This window comes from Buteo buteo, chromosome 3 (assembly GCF_964188355.1).
Source record: "Buteo buteo chromosome 3, bButBut1.hap1.1, whole genome shotgun sequence".
NCBI classification, from domain to species: domain Eukaryota; kingdom Metazoa; phylum Chordata; class Aves; order Accipitriformes; family Accipitridae; genus Buteo; species Buteo buteo.
In genome coordinates, this window is record NC_134173.1 from 78,270,033 (window position 1) to 78,286,945 (window position 16,913).

General features: G+C 73.0%; 2 protein-coding genes across 5 annotated transcripts in view; both read left to right on the forward strand.

The window, feature by feature from the left end:
- Positions 1 to 105: 105 nt before the first annotated feature.
- Positions 106 to 5,498, forward strand: PARP10 (poly(ADP-ribose) polymerase family member 10). Its single transcript, XM_075024169.1, has 11 exons — positions 106 to 170; positions 334 to 494; positions 943 to 1,188; positions 1,644 to 1,871; positions 2,042 to 2,613; positions 2,792 to 3,004; positions 3,142 to 3,271; positions 3,402 to 4,319; positions 4,457 to 4,590; positions 4,684 to 4,858; positions 4,979 to 5,498. The coding sequence occupies exons 2-11, from the start codon at positions 335 to 337 to the stop codon at positions 5,281 to 5,283; spliced, it is 3,081 nt and encodes a 1,026-aa protein (XP_074880270.1). The 5' UTR covers positions 106 to 170; position 334; the 3' UTR covers positions 5,284 to 5,498.
- A 7,994-nt stretch (positions 5,499 to 13,492) lies between these two features.
- Positions 13,493 to 16,913, forward strand: part of PLEC (plectin) — a 63,122-nt gene continuing 59,701 nt past the window's right edge. For all 4 annotated transcript variants that reach the window (XM_075024143.1, XM_075024144.1, XM_075024148.1 and 1 more), the window contains exons 1-2: positions 13,493 to 13,512; positions 15,551 to 15,746. In XM_075024143.1, coding sequence (XP_074880244.1) covers positions 15,587 to 15,746 — 160 coding nt within the window. In that variant the 5' untranslated portion in view covers positions 13,493 to 13,512; positions 15,551 to 15,586. The remainder of the gene's footprint in view (positions 13,513 to 15,550; positions 15,747 to 16,913) is intronic.

Consider the following 16,913-nt stretch of genomic DNA (forward strand, 5'->3'; position numbering starts at 1 on the left):
TGGGGAACGGGGCTTTCTCCTGGTTTCTCCCGGTGTCACGCGTGGGGCCGGTCCCGTGTACACACCCCCCCCCAGGAGGCCCCTCCCCTTCCCTTTCCTTTTCCCGGTCCCGCCCCCCCGGGCCGGTTTCGGTTTCGTTTCTCCGCCGGGGCGGAGCCGAGCAGAGCCCGGTGCGTGGGTAGGGGAGTGGGGGGGTGGTCCTGCCCCGGGGCAGTTGTAGGGGCACGGGGGGGGGGGGGAGGCATGTGGGGCTTGGGGAGGGGTTGGGGTCACGCGTGGGGGGACGAGGGGGGTGTCTGACCCCCCCCCCCATGTGTGTGTGTGCCCGGGCAGGATGGCAGAGGGGGTGCTGGAGGTGGGGGGTGTCCCCCCCGGCACGGAGGAGGAGTTGGTGGTCCTCTACTTCGAGAGCCGGCGGCGCTCGGGGGGGGGGCCCGTCCAGAGCTGCCAGCGCCTCGGCCCCCTCCTCTTCCTCACCTTCGAGAACCCCCAGGGTGAGCGCGGGGCGAGGGCGCGGCTGCTGCTGGGAGCACTGGGATGGGGGGGGGGGGAGTCCCTGTCCCAGCTGGGAGCGCTGGGATGGGGTGGGGGGCATCGCTGTGCCAGCCAGGAGCACTGGGATGGAGTGCGGGAGGTCACCCACAGCCCCACCGAGAGCAGTGGGATGGGGTGTGGGGGGTCCCAGTCCCAGCTGGGAGCACTGGGATGGGTTGTTGGGGGGTCCCTGTCCCAGCTGGGAGCACTGGGATCGGTAAGGGGGGCGTCCCCACTGGGAGCGCTGGGTTGCAGTATGGGGGGGTGGCACCCCCAGTCCCACTGGGAGCACTGGTGAACGGTGCTGTGCCCCCCAGAAAGTCCCAATGGGGGGCAGGGTGCCGGGTGGTCTCGGGCGCTACACTCCCCCTCCCCACCCCAGTGACACCCATCCATCCCCCCGCGCAGATGCCCAGAACGTCCTGGCCCACAGCAGCCACCGGCTGGGGGGGGCCGAGCTGGTGGTGCGCCCTGCCACCCCCTGGGACCCCACCCGCCTGCTGCTGCGGGACCTCGACCCCCGGACCCCCCCCGAGCTGCTGGAGCTGCGCCTGGAGACCCTACTAGGACGCCCCCCCGACACCTTCAGCCTGCGCCGGGGCCCCGCGCCCGGCTGGGCGCTGCTGCACCTGCGGGACCCCATCACCCCCCAAGGTGGGTGCAGGGGGGGAGCGATCCCCTGGGGCGGGGGGCAGCGCGCTCCCCTCGCTACGGTGCAGCGCTGGTGCGGGAATGCCGGGGCGGCATTTTGGGGTGCGGGGTCTGCTGCGCCGCTCTGTGGCCAGGACCACGGCAGCGGTGTTTTGGGGTGACCGGCTCAGCAGAGGGCCGGTGCTGCCAAGTGCCACGGCGCCTTATCCCCGCAGCGGGTGACCGGCGGTGCCGGTGAGCCAGGGCCGGTCAGTGGTGGGGTCCTGCCGGTGAGTGAATTGCAGTGGAGGTGCTCCTGGCGATTGTCTCCTGCCAGACCCGGTAGTGACAAACGGTGTCGTTGGCATGGTCGGGCGGCTGAAGGGGCTTCCAGCCCCTGGCCGCTGCCAGGACCGTGGGGGAGCTGCCGCCGTGTCCCCAGGGCACCCCCAGCATCACCGCCACCCCTGTCCCGGCAGAGTTTGCGGCTGCGGAGCAGCGGGCGCAGGGGCTGGAGGGGGCCGCGCTGGCCCTGCTGCGGCTGCCGCGGCCCACCAGCGTGCTGGTGCGGGCAGAGGCGCCGGGGCTGAGCGACGACTTGCTGGAGCTCTACTTCGAGAACCGGCGCAGCGGGGGCGGCAGCGTGCAGGCGGTGCGGCTGCTGCCGGGCGGCCGGGCGGCCGTCGTCACCTTCCAGGAGCCGGCAGGTGAGCAGGGGCGAATGGAACCTCCCCGCCGGCGCCGACCCGGCCGGCTGCCGGTGCCGAGCTTTGGCCGCCCTGCTCCGTCCTGCCTGCGCCGTGGCTGTGGCGAGGGCAGGGCCGGGTGCCGGGGGGGCTGCGCTTGGCCGCCGGCTGCCCGTCCTCTCCTCCCACAGCGGCAGAGCGGGTGCTGCAGAGACCCCACCGGCTGCAGGACACGATGCTGGTCCTCACCCCCCATTACCCCTTCCTGGAATCGCTGGAGGGGGACGCAGACCCCCCGCCAGATGCGGACCCCCTGCAGGACACGGCCACAGCTCCCCCACCAGACGTGGTCCCCTCACAGGACACAGACCCCCTGCCAGACACAGACCCCCTACGGGACACAGCCCTGGTCCCCCCACCAGACACAGCCCCCCCGCCAGACACGGCCCCCCCGGGTCCTGCCAGCCGAAACACATGCCCAGAGGTGGAAAAGCCGGCAGAGCCGCAGGTGTTGAGCCGGGTGCCGGGAGAGCTGTCGGCTGCCTTCCCCGGCAGGGATGAGGACACGGAGGGTGACGAGGATGCGGCCGGCCGGGGGCAGCGCCAGGAGCAGGTGTTGGCGGGGTCGGCGCAGGATGAGGCGCTGGTGCCGGCAGAGCCGGGAGCGCTGCGTTACCTGCAGCGGCACTACCAGGACCTGCTGGCCAGCATCCCCGAGGTCTCCCTGCTGCCGCTGGAGGGGGAGGACGTCGCCGGCTTTCGGGTAAGCTGCGGGCAGAGGTGCGGGCAGGGGTCTGTGCCTGCGGCTCCCACCTCCCCATCCTCGCCACAACGGGCCGGCAGTGGGTCTGCGGCTCCCTGCGGCGCCCAGCGGTGAGGGCTGCTGGTGCCGCGGTGCCAACGCGGCGGGCAGGCCCTGACCGCCCAGCCCTCGCCGGCAGGTGAGCGGGGAAACGGGCCGGTGCCAGGCAGCGGCCGATTTCCTGCAGAGCCTGCTGGGCACCGTGGTCTCGCAGCTGGTGACGCTGCGGTTCCCCGGCGTCGCCCGCTTCCTGCGGGACACGGGCGGGCAGAGCATCCTCCAGCAGCTGGAGAGCCGCTTCCAGTGCGTCATCGACCTGGACGGCGTCCACTGGAGCCCCCCGGACCCCCAGGTATGGCCAGTGCCCACCCTGACTGGGGAGGGCGGCGGGTCTAGCGCCAGAGCCAGCAGGAGGCGGGTGCCGTCGTGCCGGTCCCTGCCACGCAGGTGCGGTACTGGTGACGGCATCCTGCCCCTCTGTCCCCGCAGCCAGAGCTGGAGGAGCTGCTCCCCCCGAGCTGCTTCCAGGACCCCCTGCCCGAGGCACTGCACTCCCGGCACTGGGACCTGCCTGATGATGCCAACAGTGCCGATGCAGACGGTCTTCGCTCCAATATAGGTGAGGGGTGGCGAGGGGGCCGCTCCGGCACCCGCTCTCCTGGCGCCGCGGTGGGAGGGGGCCGCGGATGCCGGTTCCTTCCCCACGCCGTGGTCAGGACTCGTGGTTGACACCTTGCTCCTCCCTGCAGAGGAGATCAAGGAGCTGCTGGCGGCGCTGCACCCCGGCGAGGCCGCCGGTGATGAGGAGCCTGCGCCGCAGCCCGGCGACATCCTTGGTGGGGAGCAGGACCCCGACGCCGAGCCCCCCGAGGCGGCCGACGGGGAGGGCACCAGGGAGATGCCGTTGGGCGGGCTGGAGGAGGAGGAGGCGCAGATGGTGCTGGCCATCCAGCGCTCCATGGACAGCACGCGGCGCGAGGAGGAGGAGCTGGCGCGTGCCACCGCGCTCTCCCTCCGCTCCTACCGCCAGGAGCAGCGGGCAGCACCCGGCGCGCGGGAGGAAGAGGAAGATGCCGGCCTCCTGGCCGCGCTGGAGGCCTCCCTGGAGGAGGCTCTGCCGGCGGCGGACGCGGTGCAGGTGACGCTGTTCTCCTCCTTCGAGCAGGACATGGCCGCGGTGCCGCGGGAGCTGGAGCAGGCGCTGGAGGGGCGGCTGCGTGCAGAGGAGGTGGAGAGCGAGTGCCTGCGGGCGCTGCCGGCCGCCTGCCGCCGCTGCCTGACCTTCCTGCAGCGCAAGCACGCCGTGCGCCTCTGCCTGCGCGACGGCACCGCCACGCTGAGCGGCTTCGCCGAGTACACCGCCGCCGCCGCCCGCGACCTCACCCTCCTGCTGCGGCGGCTGCCGCAGCCGGAGCGCCGTCCCCCCGCCGCCGCCGCGTGCTGGGTGCGCTGGGACCCCTCCGGCACCGCCGTGCCCTACGCCCCTGAGGCTGCCGCACTGCTGGAGCGGGCCTGGCTGCGCCGGGCGCGCCGGCTGGACCTGCTGCTGGACGGCCGGCCCTTCACCGTCGACTTTGAGCGGATGGAGGAGTACGACATCGGCAACGCCTCCGCCGTGGCCGTCTCCCGCAGCCAGCCCCCGACGGAGAGCGCCCGCCGCCTGCTAAGTGCGTGCCGCTGCCCCCAGCATTGCTGTGCCGTGCGAGCGGGATGGTGCCGCGGGGCCAGTCTTGCGCCGCCGCGGGGTCCCCAGCCTGGGGAGGTGCTGTGCCGTGCCGGCGTTCACTGGGGCTGCATCCAGCAGGGCCGGAGGCGCTGGGGCTGGAGGAGGAGGTGAGGCTGATGCCGCTGGCCGAGGACTCGGAGGAGTTCCGCGACACCGTGTGCCATTTCTACGAGACGCTGGAGGAGCTGCACAGCAAGATCAGCATCGTCAAGGTGGGTGCTGGCGGCACTGGGGGGGGACACACAGGACCCCGGCCGGGGGTGTCCCCACGGCAGAGCCCCGGACGCTGCGGTGCTGCCCAGCAGGTGGAGAAGCTGATCCACCCGCTGCTGTACAAGCAGTACCAGCTGAAGAAGGCCAGCATGGAGAAGGCCTGCGCCGGCGGCACGGTGGAGCGGATCCTCTTCCACGGCACCACCGAGACCTCCAGCCGCGAGATCTGCTTGCACGGCTTCAACCGCAGCTTCTGCGGCAAGAACGGTGAGCACTGGTGTGGGAGCGGGGCGCCGATCTGGGCACGGTGCCGCCGGCACGTGCCCCCCGTGCTGCCCCAGTGCCATGGGCTGATGTCCGTGTCCCCCCCCTCCACTGGCCCCGCAGCTGCTCTCTACGGGCTCGGCGTGTACTTCGCGGCGGACGCGGCGGTCTCGGTGCAGGAGCAGTACTCGCCGCGCAGCGCCGACGGCAGCAAGTACGTCTTCGTGGCCAAGGTGCTGACTGGGGACTATGCGGTGGGAGGGCAGGGGCTGCGGGCCCCCCCGCTGCGGGAGGGGGCCGGGGCCCCCCTGCGCTACGACAGCGTGGTGGACAACCCCCTGCAGCCCGCCATCTTCGTCATCTTCAACGACACCCAGGCCTACCCCCAGTACCTCATCACTTGCCGCCGCCACGGGGCCCCCCCCTGAGCCCCCCGGCATCCGCTGTCCTCATGTACTGGCTCTGCCAACGGGGGCTCGGGGCTGGGGGTGTCCCTGCCCTGCTCCAGGGGATTGAAGTTTGGGGGGGTCCTCACCCGGATAGGGCCCCCCCTCGGCCCCCCTTTCCAGCCCCTGGGAAGGGGGGTGGGGGAGGATTTGGGGGTCACCAGTGCAGTAAGAGCAAAACTGGGAATAAAGTTGGAGCCTTTCCCTGTGTCCATGAGGTTTTGGGGGGCTGGGGGGCTGGGGGGCTATGCTTTGGGGGTCCCGGAGCTGCCCCACAGGGCAGGGCCACGAGCTGGGGACCCGCCTGCAGCCACGGTGGTCCCCAGGGCACGGTCCCCCATCCTGGGACTGGGCCCCCCCCCCCCCATCCTAGGGACACTGTCCCCTTTGGGCTCACCCTGCCTGTCTGGAGTTCAGGGTCTCCCCCAGGTTTGTCCCCCCCTGTCCTGGGGATGGGGTCCCGTTTGGGCCTGTCCCCCCCATCCCAGGGACCAGCCCCCCTCCTGGCAGCCCCGGTGCAGGTGAGAGCATGGGATGCAGGACACGGTGCTGGGAGCGCTCGCCGTCTGCCCACCCTGATCCTGGGGGGCCAAGAGCGGAGCTGGGGGCTCGGCCGTTCCCCTCGCCTCTGCCCGGGCCAGGGCCCGTGGGGTCCGTCCCCCCCCCAGACCCCCCAGTGCCGGGAGGGGAGGTGTTCCCTGGGACCACGGTGGGCGCAGGGCGGGTGGGCATGGGGGATGGATGTGGGTGGAAAGGATGGGAGAGGACAGGGGCACATGCCCAGGATTCATGGGGTGCCAGGGACACCCGGTGCTGGCTGGGGGTCATGGGACTCCAGGCTGGTGCTGGTGCCGGTGGCACTTGAGGGTGGCTGTGGCTCTGCCACGAGCACTACCGGCCACCCCGGCTTGGCCCCAGCCCCGCTGGCAGCGACAGCATTTCTGCTTCGCCCCATGGCTGGGTCCCGGTTGGGGGGAGGACGTGGTCCCCGGCTGGCACCGGTGCTGGGAACCCTCCGTGCCCACCGCGGCACAGCGCCCCGCCAGCTCCGGGGTCGCCGGCACCGAGGGTATCCGTGCCTGGCCTGGTGCGAGGGACAAGCTTACGGCATCGCCCGCCTGTGCCAGCGCTGTCCCCCACGCCGGCATCGCCCACCCCATGCTGGCAGGCGGGTGGGCAGCGTGGGGCCGGGGGCTGCTGGTGGGAGCGGCTGCAGGGCCATGGCGTGCGCTGGCCGGGGTTCAACGTTGTGGTGCTGCCGGTCCGGTCGGCTTGGGATTGGGCTGTTCCCATGGCGTTTCCCACAAACCCTGCGCTGGGGCTGCTGGGACGTGGGGACGGAGCTGGGGTGCAGGCAGAGCTGAGGGCAGGCGGGGGGGGCAGGCTGTGCCGGGCGTGCTCTGTGCCCCCCCCCAGGCTTGCTTTGCTAGGCAGCGGATTTGTGGAGGCCCCTGAGCCCCGGTGCTAGGAACATCCAGACCCTGGGGCTGGATCCGGCCCCGCTCCTGCTCCCCCTTCCCGTGGGGCGTCGAGGGGCCGGGAGCCGCCGGATTGGGAGCGGCAGCGTGGCCCTGCCAGGCCTGCGGTTTGGCACCGCCACAGTGTCAGCAAGCAGAGAACGCTCCGGAGCATTCCTTCCTCTGCCTGCTGTTAACCCTGCCCGTGCTGCACCCTGCCTGCGCTGCACCCTGCCTGTGCTGCACCCTGCCTGCGCTGCACCTGCCTGCGCTGCACCTGCCTGCGCTGCACCCTGCCTGTGCTGCAATCTGCCTGCGCTGCAATCTGCCTGTCCTGCACCCTGCCTGTCCTGCACCCTGCCTGTGCTGCGATCTGCCTGCACCGCATCCTGCCTGCACCGCATCCTGCCTGTGCTGCAATCTGCCTGCACCGCATCCTGCCTGTGCTGTACCTGCCTGCAGTGCACCCTGCCTGCTCCGCACCCTGCCTGTGCTGCAATCTGCCTGCCCCGTATGCTGCCTGCCCTGCCCCCTGGCGCAGTGCCCCCTGCCCACGCTGCCCGCGCTGCCCTCGCTGCCTGCCCCAGCCCCAGCCGCAGGCAGGGGGCTGGTGGGCACCGTGGGGGTGCAGGAGGACTGCTCCGCTCCCCGAGAGGGTTAAGGCCCCGCAGGCAGCTGCCTGCTGCTGCCGGCCTGGCCCGGGCCCAGGCCGGTTGGGGCAGGCAGCGGGATCCGCAGGCAGGGATGAGTCAGGCAGGGGAAGCGCAGGGGCCGTGGGAGCCGCTGGGGCCGGGACAGGGCTGGGGGGGCCGGGGGGGCAATGGGTACAGGCTGCAGGCAGCCTGCCTGCCTGGGGACGTGTCCGCCAGCCGGGTGGGGACAGGGGGGGCACCCCGTGGCATGGCCCCCCTGCTGATGGGGGTGCCCACTGGGCACGGGGGATGTGGGGGACGCAGGACGTGCAGGGGACATGGGGACACAGGGGACAGGGGGGATGTGGGGGGCACAGGGGATGGACACGGGGGACACAGGGGATGCAGGAGACATGGGGACACAGAAGACACAGGGGATGCAGGGGACACGGGGGATGCAGGGGACACAGGGATGCAGGGGACACAGGAGATGCGGGGGACAGGGCTGTGCAGTGGAGCTGCCTGCCGCACACGGGGCGCAGGGGACAGGGGGGACGCAGGGGACAGGGAGGATGAAGGGAATGAGGGGACCAGGGTGATGTGGTGTGGCTGCCTGCTGGAATGGGGTGGGGGGAATATGGGGGACGCAGGGGACTGGGGGGGACCCAGGTGATCCCGGGGACATGGGGGATGTGTGAGACACAGCGGACATGGGGACACGGGGACAGAGCCGTGGGGCAGAGCTGCTGCCAGAGGGGGTTCGGCTGGGGACAGCCCTGTGTCCCCCCCCGGCCAGCACTGTCTCCCACTGCCGCCGGGCCGGATCCTGGTGTCGTGCCTGCTCTGCCATGTCCAGCTCCTTCCCTGGCCAGGAGCCCGGTGGGACCGGGACGCGGGGGCTGTTCCCGTCCCCAGAAGGGGAGCGGGGCTGGGAGCGTCCCGAGCCCAGCGGGGTGAGTCAGCGGGAGGGGCTGCACATCTGGAGTTCATCGTTCCACAGCTGGACTGGGGCATGGGGTGGGGGGGTAACAGGGCCGGCCTGGCACGTAGGCCCCCCCAGCACAGCCCGGTTGCAGAGTGTCCCTGCCGGGTGGGGGGCGGCCGGTGACCCCCCGTGGCTGCGGGTGCCGGGGGTCCTGCCCACGGTGCTGCCTCGCCACTGGACCCGCTGCCTGCTGCCGTCCCTGTGGGTTCCCCCACAGCCCCCCAGGTAGGTGTCAGGGGATGCCGCCACATGTCGAGGGGCAGCTCGGGGCAGGACGGTCCCCACGGGGTCCCCCGTGTCCCCCGCTGGACCCCCCCCTGTGCCGCAGAGACCCCGCAACAGGGCTGAACGGTGGGGGGCAGCCGCGGATCGTCCCCGGGTGCCGGAGCCCAGCGGAGCAGCCGGGGGGTGACCAGCCCCTGGTGCCGGGTTCCCCCAACCCACAGGGCGACGGCAGGTCCCCCCCACGGTGCAGCTCACCATCCCCGTGGGCAAACGGCAGGCAGGCGTCAGGCAGTGGGGGGCACGGCCGCTCCCGCAGCGTTCCCGCTTGCCGAGGGCACCCACCGAGAGGCACCGGGGCGCACGTGGGCACAAGCCGGCACGGTGCCGTGGGGTCTCAGCAGCACACATGCCGTTTCGGGGAGCACATGGCAGCGTGTGCCAAGCGCCGCACCCCCAGCTCCGACACCGGCTCCGTGGGCTCAGGGTGAGTGTCCGGCGCAGGGCTGGCATGCGGCACGGCGCCGACGTGTGCCAGCCCCAGCGTGACGTGATGCTGCGCCCGGGGACGGCACGGGGCGGCGAGCGTCGGGATCCCCGGCGGGGGCAACGTGCCAGGCCCCGGCACACGTCTCAGCGCTGAGCCGCTCAGTCTGCTCCCCTGGGGAAGCTGCCGGGAAGCACGAAGCCGCCGGCAGACGCGGAGGTAAGAACCGAGAGGGATGTGCCGGCAGCTCCCCACGCCAGAGTACAGAGGGGGTGCACCGGCCTTGCCGGGGGGTCCTGGCCGCACGCCCACCCCCTCTGCGGGGCTGGGGGCAGCCCTGTGGGTGCCGCGCCAGCCGCTGGCCTTGAACAAGGAGAGTTCCGCGCTGCCGGTGCCGAGTGCCGGACCTTTGTCCCCTGGCCCCGAGGGGCCCGTGGGGCCGAGCGCGGCGCTGAAAGGGGCCCTTTGTCCGGGCTCCTGGCGAGGGGAGTCGCTCGCTGCTCCCGTGCCGGGACCGGCACATGATCGCGGCGAGGGCGGCTGTGCCAAGCACGGAGTCCTGCCCGTCTGCCAGAGCGACCGGCAGCCCTGGGCAGCGGCGCTGCCTTCCCGGTAATGCGGGCAGCGAGACCGGGCGAGGGGAGGCTAAGGCTGCCTGCCCCATCGGGGCACGCGCCGGCTGCGGGCAGGCTGCAGGCAGGCACCCAGCTGCGGGCAGGCTGCAGGCAGGCACCCGGCCAGGGGCAGGCACCCAGCTGCGGGCAGGCACCCAGCTGCGGGCAGGCTGCAGGCAGGCACCCGGCCAGGGGCAGGCACCCAGCTGCGGGCAGGCTGCAGGCAGGCTGCGCGTGGGGGGTGCCGTGGGGTGTGGGCCCCCGCGCTGGGGGGCTCACCGGGCAGCGTGTTTGCCTTGCAGAGGGGCCGGAGCAGGGGCCCGAAGCCGAGGCCGGCAGGGGTCGGAAGCCAGCGCGCACCGGCGGCACGCACCGCGGCAGGGACCCCGGGGCGCTTGCGGAGCTGGGAGGGGGACCCCGCCGTGAGCCACCCTGCTCCTGGTGCTGCCGGCTGCCGTGTCGCGCTGCCCCGGTCTGGGGTCCCCGGGGGTCCCAGTACCCCACGGGGCCATCGTCGGTGCCGGCTGCGCTGGGGTCTGCGGTGTTACTCTGGCATGTGTTGGCCCCAATGCGGCGGTGCTGTGGGGCTGGGGTGGGTGCTGTGCCGCAGCTGGGCAGCTGGATGTGGCTGGGAGGCACTGGGAGGCACCGGGAGGCACCGAGAGGCACCGAGAGGCACGAGGCCAACGTGCCGGTGTGATGGCACGGCAGGGAGAGCATCCACAGCCCAGCCTCCCCCGGCACCGAGGGACAGAGCTCGGCTACCCGTGGGGGTGGATGCCGTGGGGCGGCTGGCAGGCGTGGGCACAGTGCCGCGGGGCGCACGGGGGTGTGGGGCATTGTGCCGGCAGCGGGGCTGGTTGGGGCATGGCGCCCGGCTGGACAAGACCCGGCACAGGAACGGGGCCGACCGGAGACCCCGGGGACCCTCCGGCACCCCCAGCACCCTGCCAGCCCCGCCGCCTGCCGGCATTGCCGCGCCGCGGGGTGGGTGCTGAGCCCCTGAGCAGTCCCAGCGCGCGGGTGTGTCTGTGTTCGGCAGGTGTGCGCGCGTGCCCGTGTGCACACCGGTGTGTTGGTATGCGCGTGCGCACCGGTGTTTGTGTCCCCGTGTGCCGGCGTGCACCGTGCGTGCGTGCAGCCGGGCAGGTGTGGGCACATGCATATTCATGTGTGTCCGTGCCCTCGTATGCCTGCTTTTGCATGTGTGCACACACGCGGCGGGGGGGGTTGCACGCACGCATTCGGGCGGATACGCGCGTGTGCTCTCGTGTACGTGCATTCCCGTACACGTATGTGCACGGGGTAGGTGGGCTCGCGTGTGGGCATGCGGGTGGGCACGCATGTGCAGGTTGGTGGGTGCGTGTCCCAGGCAGAGCCGTTCACCGGTGCGGGCACAGGCGCGTACCTTCAGGAGAGCGTGCATACCCTTGCGCATGGGCATCCACACCCGCGGGTGCCTCCGTCCCACGGCACCGGTGCCGCAGAGCTGCCAGGCACCGTGGCGGCTGCCAACCTCCGGGGCTGAGGCCGGCAGCCAGCACCGTCGCCGGTTCCCGGCACCGTCTCTGGTTCCCGGCAGGCGTACCGGCTGCCAAGGGGCTTGCCAGCTCCCAGGGGCTCACCGGCTGCCAGGGGCTGGCCGGCCCCTCCTGCAGCGCCGGCGGCTGGAGCCAAGCTCCATCCCCGCTGCCGGAGCCGCTCTGGCCTGCCCGGCCCTGCTGGCGGTTGCAGCCGGAGGAGAGGCAGCGGAGGAGAAGCAGGCAGGCAGGCAGGGTGTGGGCAGCTGGGCCGGGGCCCGTGCCGGTGAGTGGGTGCAGAGGCCGTGCGGTGGGCGAGCCGGAGGATCCTGGCGTCATCCCTCTGCCGCGGCGGCTCACGTGGTCTCTGGATGCGGCAGCCAGCAGCAGCCTGTGCTACCGCTGAGGCCGGCAGCTGGCAAACGTGCTGCCTGCACACCTGCCTGGGCCGCGGCACCCTCCTGCCGCACCGGAGTCCCGCCTGCGGCGTGCCCGCGGCTAGGCCGGGCAGGGCTGGGGCGGCCGGGACCGGGGGGGGGGATGGAGCTGGTACCCCCGCTGCACCCATGCCCTGGGCTGGCGTCACCATCCGGCATCGCCGTCCGCGGGCCCCTCGGGCCGGCGGGGCCTCCCCGCGGTGCCACCCGCCGGGCAGGGTGTCCCCAGCCTCCCGGTGACGCTCGGCGGAGCAGCGCCGGTGCCGTGGTGGCGTAAACAAGCTGGGAGCTGAGGGCGGCTGCGCCGGGCCAGGAGGAACTGGGTCATGTGAAGGGTGGCTGATGCCGCACCACGCCGCGCCGGCCACCGTGGCACCGGGAGCGGGCGCGGGCACCCAGGTGCGGCGGGTAGGGCGCGTTGCCTGACCTGGCGGCAATCGCGGTGCGTGGGTAACGGGGCGCGGGCAGGTGGAGGGGCTGCGGGGGGCGGGGGGGCGCAGAGGGTGCCGGTGGTGCCCGGGCTTGCAGAGGGTGGCACCGGTGCCGCAGTAACCGGCACGATGCTCGGCATATCCCTGGCGCCGGCGAGGCCGGGACCTCCTGCCGCTGGTGGCCCTGGCACGAGGTGGCTCCCGGGGGTCCGGCGTGGCCCAGGACCCCTGTCACGAGGCCACTGCTGCGCTCTGCCCGTGCTGCGCAGCTCCCGGTGCCGCCCGTGCCCAGCACCGTGCGGCGGCACTTGGCCAAACCGGGGGGTCTTGGCCAGGGCGTGCGGGTGGGTGCTGCCCAGGCAGGAAAGGGGCCACACGCTGCCCCTGCCTGTCCCTGCCTGCCCCTGCCTGCTCCTGCCAGGTCTGGCCGGTGAGGGCAGACAGGGCTGGTGTGGGTGCCTGCCCCGGGGTGGGGGTGGGAAAGGGGGGGAAAGGGGGTGCAGTGGTCAGCATTAACCCTTCCCACGCTGGGTGCAGCGGGTGCAGTGGTCAGCATTAACCCTTCCCATACTGGGTGCAGCGGGTGCAGCGGTCAGCATTAACCCTTCCCACGCTGGGTGCAGTCGGTGCAGCGGGTGCAGTGGTCAGCATTAACCCTTCCCACGCTGGGTGCAGCGGGTGCAGTGGTCAGCATTAACCCTTCCCACGCTGGGTGCAGCGGGTGCAGTGGTCAGCATTAACCCTTCCCACGCTGGGTGCAGTTGGTGCAGCGGGTGCAGTGGTCAGCATTAACCCTTCCCACGCTGGGTGCAGCGGGTGCAGTGGTCAGCATTAACCCTTCCCACGCTGGGTGCAGTCGGTGCAGCGGGTGCAGTGGTCAGCATTAACCCTTCCCGTGCTGGGTGCAGCGGGTGCAGTGGTCAGCATTAACCCTTCCCACGCTGGGTGCAGTCGGTGCAGCGGGTGCAGTGGTCAGCATTAACCCTTCCCACGCTGGGTGCAGTCGGTGCTGTCGGTGCAGGGGGTGCAGCGGACGCGGTTAACCCTTCCCACGCTGGGTGCAGTCGGTGCAGGGGGTGCAGCGGACGCGGTTAACCCTTCCCACGCTGGGTGCAGTCGGTGCAGGGGGTGCAGCGGTCGCGGTTAACCCTTCCCACGCTGCCTGCAGCGCTGAGCGTCAGCGCTCCCGCTGGGGTGCAGCGGCCCCGTGGGCGGGTGCGGGTGGGGAGGTGAGATAGGCGCCCCCCGACCGCCCCCCCCCGCCCCGCTCCGCCCCGCCCCGCCCCGCCCGCCGGGCCCCGCCGCGCCGCTGCGGGAGCGGGAGCCGGTGCCGGTGCCGGTGCCGGTGCGGGTGCAGCCCCCGCCGCTGCCCGCAGCCCCCCGGTCATGCCCGCCCGGCTCTCCCCGGCGGACAGCGCGGCGCTCGGTGAGTCCCGGCGGCGGCGGGGACGCGGTGCCGGTGCCGCTCGGCGGACCCGCAGCGTGGGGCCGGGGGCTGCGGGGCGGGGAGTGCGGGTGTCTGTGCTGCAGGATCCGTGGGGTGCAGGGCGGGGGGGGGGGGACACGTCTGTGGGGTGTACGGGGGAGGGGGCTGTGCTGCAGGAGCCGGGGGGGCTGTGGGGTGCGGGGAGGGGGGGGGGCTGTGCCGCAAAAGCATGCAGCCGGGGGGTGCGGGGGGGGCTGCGCTGCAGGAACCGCGGGGGCTGGGGGTGCGGGGGTGGGGGGGGGCTGCGGAGTGAGAGCGTGGGGCCGGGGAGGGTGGGGGGGCTGTGCAGCGCGGGGGGGTGCGTGGGGCAGGGAGCTGTGCTGGGGGGGGGGGGGGGTGCGTTTGGTGCCGTTCCTGGCTGAGGGGTCACGTCCTGGGGGTGGGGGGACCTCAGGCCGGGGGTGCCCGGGGGTCACCTGGGGGTGCGCAGCACGTCAGACCCGGGGTGCGGGTGGGCCGGGGGCCGCGGGGCACGCGTGGGCGATGGCGCCGGCGCGTCAGGCTTGGCACAGGCACGTGCCGCGCCGCCTGCCCCACGCTCGCCCCACACACGCGTGGGCCCACCCCCCCGCTCGCCCTACACACCTGACCCCGTGCTGGGTGCTTGGCTGGGGGGGCCGGGAGCCTCCGGGCCGGCCGTGGCCCCGTGGGACCTGGCTGGGCTGCGGTGGGGGGGCCAGGGTGGCTTCGCTCCCGGTGCCGGTGGCTGCAGCCGGTGGCTTGTGGGCCGGGTGCTGGGGCACCTTCCGGAAGGGTTTTGGCTAAAATGGCCCAACCGTTGGAGGCTGGGAGAAAATTCTCCTGCCGCCGCCACCCGCTGCTGCCGCCGTTGCGCCGGGGTGCCGCGGGGCTGCCGTGTGTCGGCACGAGGCCCCGGGAGAGCGGGGGCCGGTGAAACTGCCGTGTTCGCAGCTTCTGCAAATGGCGTCTCAGCAGCAGCAAACACCCCGGGGGGGCTCGGCCGGGCCCTGGCCCCCCACGACCCTGGGGCTGGCTGTCCCGGTGGCGGTGGCTCGGCCTCGCTGCTCGGTGCTTTCCTGCACCGAGCGGTGCGGGGTCTGGTGGGAAAAAAATAGCTCGAGCGGGTGTAACCGCGGGCGGCTCGTGGCGGAGGTGGGATGGCGGAGGCATCCGCGCTGCTGCCGGCTCTGACGTGCGGTTTCGCTTGGCAACCTCCGTCACGCTCCCCCGGGACAGCTCCCGGTGCGGGGCTGGGGCCGGCACCACAGGGCCGCTGGCTCGGCTGGGCCCTGGCAGTCTCTTCCTGCCACGGAGCCCAACCGGCCGGCACGCCTGCGGCGCCTCGCCCTGTCTCCAGTGCCCCGGGTGCCGGCACGGCCTCATCCCTTGCAGCTCCGGCCTGGCCAGTCTGCCCGTGCCCCCAGCCCCGAGCCATGGGGACGGGCGGTCGGGGTGTCACTGGTGCGGGGTCCCCACAGGCGAGTGCCCGGTGCCTCCGTGGCCGTTCCCGGTGTGGGACCAGCACTCCGGCTCCTCATCTGCCCCAGCTGGGGCTGCGGCTCCATCCTTGGTTCATCCTCCTCCCTGCTTGCCCCCTGCTCTGGGCATTGCCGCGGCTCGTTGCCCATCCCTTGCCTGCTGCTGCCCCTTTGCCATGGCAGCCCCTTGGGGACCGTGGCCTCGGCAGCACCGACCAGCACGGCTCGGTGCAGCACCACCGGCTCAGACCTCGTTTCCCCGCGGCGTCGCGTGCACGAGGTCTCAGCCGGGCACTGTCCCACGAGGGTCGCGGTGCCTCCCGGTGCCCCTCGGTTCTACCGCCGGGCTGGGTGCGGTGTAGTTGCCACAGGTGCTGCCGGCTGCGGTGGGAACCTGGCGACAGGTGTGAGCGGGACGGTTGGGGCGTGCCTGAAGGCTGGCGCTGGGCGCGGCGGTGCCAGTGCCGGGGCAGGGGCCGGGTGCCGGTGAGTGGAGCCGCGGGTGCTGGGGCGTCCCTGACATTGTCCCTCCGCTGCAGGAGCCGACGTCGGCGGGGTGCCGGGAGCCGGTGGGGATGGCGGAGGAGAGCTCGAGCGGCAGCAGCGGCTCCCCCGGCCCCGGGGACACGCTGCCCTGGAACCTGGCCAAGCACCAGCGCTCCAAACGCACCAAAGCGGCCGCCGGCAACGGGACGGTGCTGGACCCCGCCGAGAGGGCCGTCATCAGGATCGCAGGTAGGGCTGGCGGCGGGCACCGCGCCGGGGGTCTCGTGTCCCGGAGGGCGGCAGCTCGGGATGTGGCAAGGAGGAGGTCCCTGTGAGCCGTCGCGGTGGGCTCTGCTCCGGCAGCCCCCACTGCCACTCAGCTGCCGGGGGGAACCCAGGGATCCCTGGGGACGTGGAGACCGTGCGCCGTCACGTCTGTGCCCGGCTGCGGGACAGAGCGTCTGGCCGAGGGGGTGCTGGGGGGCCCTGGGGCTGTGCCGGGGCAGGACGGTGATGCCAGGGAGGGGCAGATGCCAAGGAGCCCTGTCCAGTGCGTGCCTATGGCCCCAGGCAGCCCTCGCAGGGGGAGGGGAGGAGCCCCCCCGGGACCAGGGGGGTCCCAGGGCAGGGCTGGGCAGGGGCTGGTGTGGCCGGCGCTGGGGCCAGCGGCCTGGCTGTGCTGGAGGCATCCGGAGGGCTGTGGGGCAGCTGTGGGGCGATGCCGTGGGGTGTCCGGGAGGACCAGTGCCATGGGGGCACAGGTGTGACTGGGAGCCCCGTGCTGGGCCAGGGAACCCATGGGTGACACCGTGGCTGGGAGCTGTGCCGGGGTTGGGACGGTGGTGCCGCCATGGGGGACGCTTTGCCATGCCGTGTCATGCTGTGCCGCAGGCGCCTGTCGACAGTGGGCACCCACGGCGTCCCCACGCAGGGCCAGTGTCAGGGCAGGATACGGCTCGGCGGTCAGGTGGGTGCAGGTCTGGCTATGCCGTGCTGGGGTGGGGGTCCGGCTGCAGAGGTGTGTGGGGCTGGGGTCTCTCCTGGTTCCTGTGGGCCCCGGTCAGTGCCATGGGGGTGGCCGAAGGACCCCCGCGGTCTCCGCTGGCACCAAGGCCGCGTGCTAGGGGGTCCTCATCCACCAAGGGGTCGTGTCCCTTGGGGGACACCAAGGCTGGGTCCCCTGGGGGCAGCAGGGCTGGGGACAGGCTGGGCTGCCCCCTGTGCTCTGCAGCAGAGGTGGGTGCCATCAGAGGGTCCCTGGGGTGTCCCCGTGTGACCATGTCCCTGCAGCTCTGGGACATGTCCCTGGGCTGTCCCTGCGTGTCCGTGTCTCTGCAGCACCCAGGACACATCCTCAGGGTGTCCCCACGTGGCTGTGTCCCCGGGGTGTCCCCACAGAACCTAGGACACGTTCCC

Bases quoted from the DNA above. Each gene is read 5' to 3' on its own strand.
- PARP10 (XM_075024169.1), top strand. From the start codon at position 335: ATGGCAGAGGGGGTGCTGGAGGTGGGGGGTGTCCCCCCCGGCACGGAG. The intron at 1,872-2,041 runs GTGAGCAGGGGC...CTCCTCCCACAG, and splicing joins CACCTTCCAGGAGCCGGCAG to CGGCAGAGCGGGTGCTGCAG. The intron at 3,272-3,401 runs GTGAGGGGTGGC...TCCTCCCTGCAG, and splicing joins CGGTCTTCGCTCCAATATAG to AGGAGATCAAGGAGCTGCTG.